Below are 10305 nucleotides of genomic sequence, written 5' to 3'. Positions count from 1 at the left end.
CTGGAGGCGATGAGGGGGGAGGCCGATTGCAGCGGGTCGTGAGTAATCCCTGTCCCCCCAGAGGGGCAAGGAGCCCAGGGGGACGGCATCACCTCCCCCCCAAATCCTGCTCCTGGGGCCGAAGCCCAGGGAAGGGCAAGGTGGGCGTGCTCCTGACATCCCTGGGATGCTCCCTGCCTGGGGGTACAGGCAGGACACTCGGGGAAAGGACAAGGGAGCCCCGGGGGACCTGCCCACAGCCTGGCATGGCCCCATCCCCAAGGGGCTGTCTTCTGCCACCACCCTCATCTTCCTCCCAGCAATGACCCTCAGCTGGCCTCAGGGAGCCCACAGCCTTCCTACCGCTCACAGGGCCCAGTTTAGTAACAGCGCTATCGCTTAAATTAAAAAATTAAAATATATATACATATATATATACTGTATACACAGACAACAACAGAACAGTGCCAAAATGGGAGGAAGAGACAGAGAGAGTTGAGGAGGGCAGAGTCGGACATTTTCTTTACAATAAAAACAAGGGCTCCACCTCAATGCGAGCGGAGTCTGGGGTCCCCTAAAAATACCCATCTAGAGAGAGAGCTGGAGGGACAGAGCAGGAGAGAGAAGGGGCATGGGCTTGTACAATGGCATCTTCCCGATCCAAGCCGCGGTCCACGGGATCTCAGCTTCTCCTAGACTTCGAGTGCTGGATAAGCCACTGTAGGGTGATGTCTGCAAAGGCAAGGAGACACTTAGAGCCTCTCCCTCTGGCCGTCACCCCCTCCTGTACTTGGGCAAACAGCCTAGGCACGCTACCCCCATGGGCACGGGCTGCCCCTCCTCCGCCGCGCCCTGAGCCCCACACCGGAGCCGCTGGTACTCACCAATGTTGTCCTTTTCTTTGCAGGAGATGGAGTAGCAACAAATCTCTCGGTCCTGGATGGCAGAGAGGTTCCTGCAGGAGAGGAGCGAGCTCTGGCTGCAGACCCCGAGGCTGCGCATCGGCGACGACGGGAGACACCTCCAGGCAGCCCTTTGAAGGGTCCCTTTGGACCCCAGCTCCAAGACGGGGGACACTTTGCAGGGGCAACATCTCCCCAGGCTCCCTGGGACTTGCATGTGTGTTGGGCGAGGACACCAGCGCACCGTGCCCATGACTGATGGCCAGGTGCGGTCTGCGGGGGCTACGTGACAGGGCAGGAGGGACCTGACCTCAAGGAGAACCTGGCCACAAAGTCACACAGCTTCCCTCCCTAACCCTCGGTTGCACAGCCATGAGGCGAGGCGGGGCAGGGAGGGTTTTGGAGCGGCACAGGGCTGGCAGCATGGGAGCTGCGTAGGTGCCTGCCCCTCCCTGGGACTTGCATGTGTGGCGAGGACACCAGCGCACCGTGCCCATGACTGATGGCCAGGTGCGGTCTGCGGGGGCTACGTGACAGGGCAGGAGGGACCTGACCTCAAGGAGAACCTGGCCACAAAGTCACTCGGTTCCCCAGCCATGAGGCGAGGCGGGGCAGGGAGGGTTTGGGAGCGGCACAGGGCTGGCAGCATGGGAGCTGCGTAGGTGCCTGCGGGACAGGGGTGATCTCCGAAGGGTGGCTGGGGTGGTGCAGAGATGCTGCAAGTCAGCGCAGCGTCCCAGTCCCCTAGCTGCAGTGGAGGGGTGGAGGTGGGCAGGAGGCAGCACTGGCTGCAACGAGGCCACACGCCAGCATGGCAAAGGGTGGTGAAATAAGGGAGAGGTACGTGGATGATGTCACACGCCGGAGCAGGATCCAACCTCCAAGCACTGAGGGCTGCCCGCTGCCGGGGGCACAGCGCCCGCACCAGGCAGCGGGGCAGAGCCGCGAGAGGGTGATGGGAGCAGCACCCACGTGGAAGCCCAGCTCCGCCGCCGAGCGCTGTGCGGTGCCGTGCCGGGCCCCAACGCCACCGTGTGGCATGCAGGCCCAGCCCTGGCACCGGCGGCCGTGGCTCCTCCCCATCCCCACAAGCACAGAGACGTCACCTCCGCCAGCCGTCACCTCCGCCGGCCGCTGCCTCAGGACATCCCCAGCCACCCCTCTCTGCCAGCCCACCCCAGGCACCGCGATGCCACCCCTGCTGGGGAAGGAGTACTGGCAGAGCACGGCGGGGTGGGGGAGCCGGTGGGGACACAGCAGGAACAGAAGGGTCACACTGTGTCACAGCCCCACCACAGCTGCCCGGGCCACCAGCACACTTACATCTTCTCAATGAGCTCCTTCTCATCCAAGGCACCGGGCAGGTCTCGCTTGTTCCCCAGGACTAGGACCTGCAGGACGGGAGAGGGGACACCTGAAGCTCCTGGCCACCAGACCAGGCGGGAACCTGCTTCTGCCACCCAGAAGTGGACCCTGCTTGAGATGCAAGACAGCCCTGGCCCCTTCACCAGGGTGTGCCCAGATGAAGAAAACCCCTTCAGTGGGCAATCAGAAGGCAGAGCACTTCAATTAACAGCCTTAATTAGCTCGTCCACAGCATCTCCTGTGTACTCTTAGTCCCAGTGAGAAGCTGGCCCCACAGCACATCCTCCCTGAAGGGCACCAGCATCTCTCATGCCATCTAGGACGTTCTCCCAGGAGCCTCCTGCTGTCTTTGAGCAAAACATCAAGTGAAATGGCAAAAACCAACATTATCAGGAAGGAGCGAGGCGCGGATGCTGTGCAGAACCTGCTCTCCGCAGGCAGCCAGACCAAAAAAGCAATGGCTGTTTGCACCATCTACTGATCTCTCCTTACTTCAAGGCTTTTCACATCCACAAAGGCATCCTCAGACTACGCAAGGAAAATAATCACCCGGCAGGACTCGTTCATCCCTCTGGAGCGCGCCACACGACTGTCATCTGACAAGGACAGCACTGAGGCGGCAGCCGCCTTCCCGGGGTGAGCTGGGGCCTCTGCAGCAACATGGTAATGCAGCATCCCCCAATTTAAATTTGGAGACTTGTTCTCAAAAAAGAGCACTCAGAAGGGCTGCAAATGCAGTGCATTATGTCAGGAGCTTAATTTAGTTGGCAGCGAACGTTTGGGATCTGAGCAAGATCCTCGATTAGCACCTTTCAAAGGATGCCGATTTTGGATGCTCTGTAAGCATCCCACCCCGGCACGCGCAGTGTGCCCTGCACTGCCGCCACAGCCCACCTCCTGCAAATGTCACAGCCCAGCAGCCACTCTCCTAAGAGTGGAGACCTTAATGTCCCACCCTAAATAAGGTGCAAATTCATGCAGGAGGACAGATTTCATATCGGGGGGGGCGGGGGTGGTCTCTTCTAAAGCTCTCTTCCCTGCTGGTTGGTCTGGCCCTGGGCTAGAAAGCGTCACTTCCCCAGCTCTCGCAGGAGTGCAGCGGGGAAGGGGAGCCCCCCAAGGAAGGGGATCCACCCCCCGAATATGGTCTGCAAAATGCAAACCCCTCACTGCAAACCCTGGCAGCCACTGGCCTGGGGACCGTGAGCAGCTGGGGGGAACCTATCCAGGCAACAGCTCACCGGGATGCCCTGGAGCTGCGGCTTGTCGAGCAGGTTGTGCAGTTCATTCTTGGAGGCCTCTATCTTCTCCTGGTCGGCAGCGTCCACCATATACCTGCAAGGGAAGGAACACCCCTGAGCGCAGGCACCGAGGTCCCCGCGCCCCAGTGGTGTGCTGAGGTTTGTGCCACCACCAAACCTTGCTCACACGGCAGCCGCATCGCCCCCACTGGCTCCCAGGCCAGCGCGTGGAGGTGATGGATAACGGGATCCTTCCCCCAGGACCCCTCTTCCCAAGGAAGGCTGTGGGGCTGAGAGCCTCTCGTGTCTCCCAGGGGAGTAGGGGACCTCCTTGTCCCCGTCCCCACAGGGGCCCACCCCACTGACAGCAGGGACACGGCGAGCGAGGGGAGTCCAGGCACTGCCCGGGCAGAAGAAGCTGCAAAACACACATTGTCCCCAAGCACCCAAGCGAAGTTCATCTGCGCATGGCAGCTCCTTATGGAGACACCCAGAATAGAGGACAACAAGTGGAGAAGAGAAGAGGAGCCGATGATGGAAAAGAGAAGACGTTGACTCGAGATCCTGGCAGGGGGAAGGACCTGCTCGTCTTCTCTACAGGAGCAATCTTGGGCATGCGGCACAGAGCAAAGGGCATGCAAAGCCAGCAGTCAGCAATGCTTGCTCTGAGCAGACGGGGGAGATTTAGGGAAGGGTTTAGCTCTTACAAGCGGACACCCATCCTGCAGAGGACGTAAGTGAAGCCAAAACTGGGGAGAGGAACTGATCAAAGCAGCCCTTGTTTTAAAGATCAAGAAGCTGGGAGAGAAGTGAGAAACACCATCAAGCTTCATCAGGCCTTGTGGGGTTTATTAAAAATAGGAAAAGAGCCTTTAGCTACTGAAGCGCTGAACACAGGAAAATGTGTATGGCTGTACCAAGAGGGAGAGGGAAAAACACCACCCAGGCACTGCCGCAAGCTTTCGGCATGCCGGATGGGGCGGGAGGGCTGAAGGCAAGAGAAAAGGGACATGACACAGCTCGAGGCGAGGAAGGAAGACTAAAGCGTGACCTGGATGGCCACAGGTCCTTTCGTTTCCTCTCAACCAGACGGGCCGCTTTGGAAAAAATACAAAATTATGGAAGGAAGCAGTAAAAGGAATGAAAAAAAAATGGGATTTTGTCATTTCCAGCAAAGCTCACTGTAATAAAAAGTGTCAAGGACATGTCCCGACATGGTGACAATCAGCAAGGGCAGGACCAGACACTGCTGTCCCCACAAGCAGGACAAGCGGTCCCTCACTCCTCCTCACCTGCCAGACCTACAGTTGGGAAGGGCAGTACAGAAACCGAGCGCTCCAAAATCTCAGGGCATTGCAACACCTATGTGGTCTTCTAGGGTAAATTCTTGTCCTTAGGAGCAGGCAGCCTGCTTCCCATGAGCATCTTGCCAGGCTCATCCCCAGCCTGGACTCCCTGGGACTGTGCTTACTGCAACATTTGCAAGCAGGGGACACATGGGGACACTCATCGAGACTTGCTGACAGTCAGCAGCAGGCGTTGCGGGGAGACTCCTTCTCTCACCACAAGATTCATCCAGCAGCACATGAACACCACAGCCTGGAAACATGCTGCTGGCAACCGCCCTTAAAACCAGCCTCTTGGAAAGGGCTGAGCCACACCGATGGCCTTTGCTCAGCCCCTGCGACGAACAGGCAGCACAGGGGAAGCACGGGAGCCAGGAAGGGCAAGATCCGAGGAACAGAGCCAGGCCAAGTGATGCTGGAAGAGAAGGGTCTGCCACGGCTGGCGGGGACCTGGCTGCCCTGTGCTCAAAGCCCACGGGGGCACCAGTCCCAGGGGGAAGCACCTCAACTCCCAACACGGGCATCCGGCTCCAGCAGCGAAGCCACCACAGCTCCCCCAGCTCAGCCCTGCCCAGCACCCTTGGGTGGGGTGATGGGACCATGCCCCCACCTGCTGGCGGGGCTCAGCATTGGCGCGTGGGTGAAGGGGCTCTTGGCTCCCAGGGATACTCACACAATGGCACTCACTCCACGGCAGTACCGCTCCCACATGCTGCGAAACCGCGGCTGGCCACCAATGTCCCAGAGCTGTGACAGGGAGAAGGCAGCGTTATCCCACCATCCTGCCCGTTATCCCACCATCCTGCCCATGACCCTTCCCCACACGGCCACCCGGCCAGAGTACCCGGCACGCACCAAACCCACCCCCATCCCCTCCTCTTCATCTCAAACCCAACAAGGAGGCTCCCGACTCGATAAAGAAAGGAGACATCTCAGGAAGGGCAGCTGAAGGGTGTTGAACACCTCCTGCGATGCACCTCTGCTGGCACAGAGGGACCCCCTGGCCCAAGCTAGGGGGCTCCTCCCCATGCCCACCGCCCCTCCTGGCCTTTCACTGATGCATTTGCCATTTCAAAACACTCAGCACGCTCTTGGAAATGTTTCTGCAGCAGGCAGAGATGCCCAATCAGCTTTTCAAGCCCGTCCCACCGTCATTTCCCAGTCTAACCCAGGGCCCTGGAAAGATCCAGAAGGGGTAGAAACCTCCTCTCCCTTTACTCTTGAGGCAGAGATTGCCACTGCAAGCCATGACCTTTTATCCCAGCGCTCCCACCCTCAGCAAGGTGACCACATCCACGAGTCCCTGCCAGCAAGCCAGAGGTATAAGAAAACCTCCAGCTTTGCAGCCCGGACTGGCTCTTAACGCAGAGGTCTGGATCTCCTACATCCCTTCCCCCCATCTCCTCTGGTGGGTACCTGCAGAAACCTAACATGGCAGGTCTTCCCAACTGCAGCTGGGGCTGCTGGCATCTTTCAACCTCCAGTAGAAGTCCCATCAGTCTCCCTTCACCCCACCTTTCATCCCAAGAGCCCACACCAGTGATAACATCTGCACCTTACTTTTATGGTAACGTTCCCCTTGGTGATCTTTCTCATGTTAAAGCCCACCGTCGGGATCATGTCTTCGTTGAACTGTCCTGACTGCAAGGAACAAGGTGAAACAGCATTAGGAGGCATGGAACCCCCGCCAGCCTGCCCCAAGCAGGGCAGTGAGACTGACAGCCTGCCTAGAAATAACCCCAAACGCTCTGCCAGCCCTGCGGTGGGTACAGCACAACCCTCCTCCTCGTCCACACCAGGAGCAAAATTAGAGCCAAGGAGATAAAATGCCTGCAGGAGGGAAATAATGCTGCTGCTGCTGCTGCTGCTGCTGCTGCTGCTGCTGCATGGCACCCTGGGTGCCCTGGTGAAGCCCCCAGCCCTGCAGCGAGCTGCCGCCCCCAGCCCCAGACACACTGCCATCTTGGTGGGGTGGCAGAGGCTCACCCAAACCAGCCCTTTCCGGGTGGGATTCCCAAGCCCTTGATGGGAGGAGGCAGAGAGACCTTCGCCCACTGCACTGACCCCAGATCAGCCGTGCCGGGCCCAAACCTCTCCCACAAGACCCGTTGGCAGCCCCACAAGGACCCATGGTGCAGGCAGGCGGCCGGGCTTCCCGCCCAGGGGAGCCACCTCCTGCATCAGCTCCTTTTCGGCCGCGAGTCCTGGGGGCTCCAGCACGTTTCCTGCTTTGGATCGTTCATGGCCCAGCCCAAACCAAACTGACTTCTGCTTTCCTGCAGGTCTGCCGCCTGCCTGCAGCCTGCCTGCACGGGTCCTCCAGCCCCTGCACCCTGCCCATGCACGAGAGCCAGGTGCTCATGCTGGGTGACGTGGGGGGATGCAAAGTGTCCCCCCTCCCCAGGAGCTGCCACCACATGTCCTCCAGCAGCACAGCTCCGAGCCGTCAGGCAGGAGAAGCATGAAATCACCGCAGATTTGCAGCATCCCAGTGCCGCTGCAAAACTAGGTTAGTCTTGTCAGAGCAGTGAGCAGGAACAGTCCCTCTGTCGCCGCGGGGAGATGCCGGCTTGCCAGCCCACGTGGCCGGCACCGCACCAGAGGGACAGGACAGAGCTGGTCTCTTAAAGCCCACCCCACCTTCCAGTTTGCTGCTGAAATCCCAACGCCACAAGATGATCCTGGGCTAAGCAGCGCAGAGGGATGCTCCGGGCGGCCCCAGCAGCATCCCTGGGGCAGGAGGCAGGAGGTGCCACAGCCCTTCACCCTCTGCCTCTTGCAGCCTCCCACCCAGCAGGCAGCCTCACTGGGACTCAAAACAGGTTTAACTTCTTTGATTTTTAAATGCATCCTTGTGGAAGGCCCTGCTGCGGGATGCCAGGGAAGCTGACAGGGAAGAGGGTTTGATAACCAGGATAACATGGCGCTGGGGCTTTTGGCCATCAGTACCAGAAACCTGCAGGAACCACCAACCATGGCCGAACTCATCCCAGCAGCTCTTTACTGGCTTAAAATCTCGGTTTCTCTAGGACTTTTCTGGGTTTTCTTTCAGTTAACACAAACCTCAAAAAGGGAAGGCAATTTATGCTATTTTCTGATAAACAGAATTTTGTGCCTGGTTGAGCCAACGGCTCCTCCAGACCCACCATGTCAGCAAGTCCCCAGGGTTTTCCTGACCTCTTCCAATGGTTCTGCAATACGCACTGCTTCCCTTTTTCATTTCCCTTTTGCGTTCATCAGCAAAGCCCAGCAGCCGAGGGGTCTCTGAGCCACGGTGCACCCAGAAACCATGCCGGGGACTTGCAGGGAAGGGCACGGGGGGAGAGGAGGGGAAGCAGGCAGGAATCCCTCTACCACCGGCCAACACAGGGGATGTCTCCTGTGGACCAAGGTTCAACACACGATTTGGCTTTATGGCCCAGGTTTTAAGGAATTATCAGGCTCTGATCAGAAGATGTGGAAAGCAATTGCTGAAGAGCTCTCGGAAGCTGCAGACACCTCCAACAGGGATCCCAGACCACATCACAGGAACTGCTGGCTGTGCGAAAGCCACCTGAGACACGGTTCACGTGTGATGGTAGCTCTTCTTCCAGGAAGGGATGGGCTGCAGGAGCCAGAAGTCACCTCTGCTTTCCCCCGTGAGAGATGGGAGTGAGCATGTCTCCGTGAGCAAAGCACAGCCTTGCTCCCTGTCCCAAATCCTTCCCCCCTCACGGCGCCTGCCTCCAGGCTGCCCATGGCCAAGGGGCCAACACAAAACCACTCGTGCTGTCCAAAAAAGGCCAGGCTGGGAACGCGACACATTGTGGTCCAGGATGGCTTGCACATGGTCCCTGCTGCCTTGGCACCTGTGGCAGCATCTTCAATGCACTGCAACACGCTCAGGTCCTTCTGCATCAGCTGCTCTCTGAAAGCAACTTTGAATGGTGGAAACATGATGTCCCCTCTTCCCTCTCCAACTGTCCTGGATGCTGATGCCTCCGGCACATCTTCAACTACCTGCAGGGTCCAGCCATCTGCAGCTCCACTGCCAGGGAGAGTGGAGACCAGCCCAGCTGCAGGCATGCAAAAGCTTCGCCGGACACATCTTCCCCCCAAATTTTGGTTATGCAATGGACAGCATCCGGACTGACCCCGGAGATCATGCCCAGCCACACCGATCGCTTGGGAATGGGACTCCTCCAGGAGGCACAAAAATCCTTGCAGGCAAGATGGATTTTGTGGCTACAACGGGTGGATCAGGTCTTTGCAGGCTCTGGCCTGCACCCTGGCCAAACCACCCTGCCTCAGTGCCCTGGCTGGAAGACAAATGACCTTTCTGCCCAGCCCCACCACTTTCCAGTTGGGTTACTGGGAGAGGTGGCCAGGATCCATCTTTTGCAGGGATGAGTGGTGCCCCCAGCTCACTCTGAGCCCCATCCTCTACCACATGCACGTGAACACCATGTCACCTGCCACTTCAGCCATCGTCCCCTGCTCAGCCAGCACCTGGGACCTTGGCTCACTGGCATACGCAAAGAAACAGCCTCAGTCTCCATGCCACATCCACCAGCTCTGGCGAGCAGCGTGCAGAGGCGAGGTGGCCAGGCCCTGCTCCTCGCCATGGCCAGGCGGCTGTCACCCTGCACAGGGTGACACTGCTTTGATGCGACCTGCTCTCGATAAATCACTGCTGGCTGTTTTGCAGCACCGTATCACCAGGTGCTCACAAAGAAGCCATTCCCCAGGGACCGGAGATGGCAGCGCCGAAAGCCCAGCCCCTAGTCATCTAAAGTCATGTCTCCACCAGAACATGGTCCTCCATGTGGCAGAGGCAGATGCCCAAAGCGCCCTTGGTTGGATGGCTCCCACCAGCGCCTGGACCATCCCCCAAACGACACAGCATCGTGCTCCTGCAGGCGTCTCCCGCTGTGTGGCACAGTGCCGAGTCCCTGCCAAACCCTGTCCAAGCTCCAACCCGGAGAAACACAGGGGGGTTAATTTCTCACCTCTAACCTCCCCGTGCAGCTTCCCCGACCGGCTTTGTGCACAGCGCAGGGCAGGAGCGCCTGGCAGTCGGGAGCTTTGCTTGCAAAGCCACTGCTCTTCCAGGAGCTCTTCTCCAAAACAGTTAAAAAAGACCAGCCCCACTGCACAGGCTTGCTCTGGCCACGCAGCACGTCTTGCATCACCAAGCTGAGCCATGACAGCCCCACAGACGGATGCTTGACTCCAAGTACCTGTGCTGGGTTTGGCTGAACACCTGCCTGCCGATGGGAAGCAGTGAATGAATTCCTTGTTTTGCTTTGCTTGCGTGCGTGGCTTTCTCCTTACTTATTGAACTGCCTTTATCTCAACCCACAAGTTTTTGCACTTTTACTCTTCTGCTTCTCTCCCCCATCCCACCAGGGGGGAGTGAGCGAGCGGCTGGGTGGTGCTCAGTTGCAGGCTGGGGTTAAACCACACCAGTCCTTTTTGGCACCCAATGTGGGG

The 10305-nt window shown here is 58.7% G+C and overlaps 1 protein-coding gene across 1 annotated transcript; it reads right to left on the bottom strand.

Annotated features, from left to right (window-relative positions):
- Positions 1-474: 474 nt before the first annotated feature.
- On the bottom strand, positions 475-6470 carry ARL8A (ADP ribosylation factor like GTPase 8A). The gene is made up of 6 exons (XM_009281896.2): positions 6394-6470; positions 5507-5580; positions 3488-3581; positions 2205-2272; positions 864-934; positions 475-711 (listed from the first exon to the last, which is right to left on the bottom strand). The coding sequence occupies exons 1-6, from the start codon at positions 6451-6453 to the stop codon at positions 662-664; spliced, it is 417 nt and encodes a 138-aa protein (XP_009280171.1). The 5' UTR covers positions 6454-6470; the 3' UTR covers positions 475-661.
- Between the last annotated feature and the right edge of the window lie 3835 nt (positions 6471-10305).

Source organism: Aptenodytes forsteri, unplaced genomic scaffold (assembly GCF_000699145.1).
Source record: "Aptenodytes forsteri isolate BGI_AS27 unplaced genomic scaffold, ASM69914v1 Scaffold213, whole genome shotgun sequence".
Taxonomy (NCBI): Eukaryota; Metazoa; Chordata; class Aves; order Sphenisciformes; family Spheniscidae; genus Aptenodytes; species Aptenodytes forsteri.
This window is presented reverse-complemented; position numbering and strand designations above follow the sequence as displayed.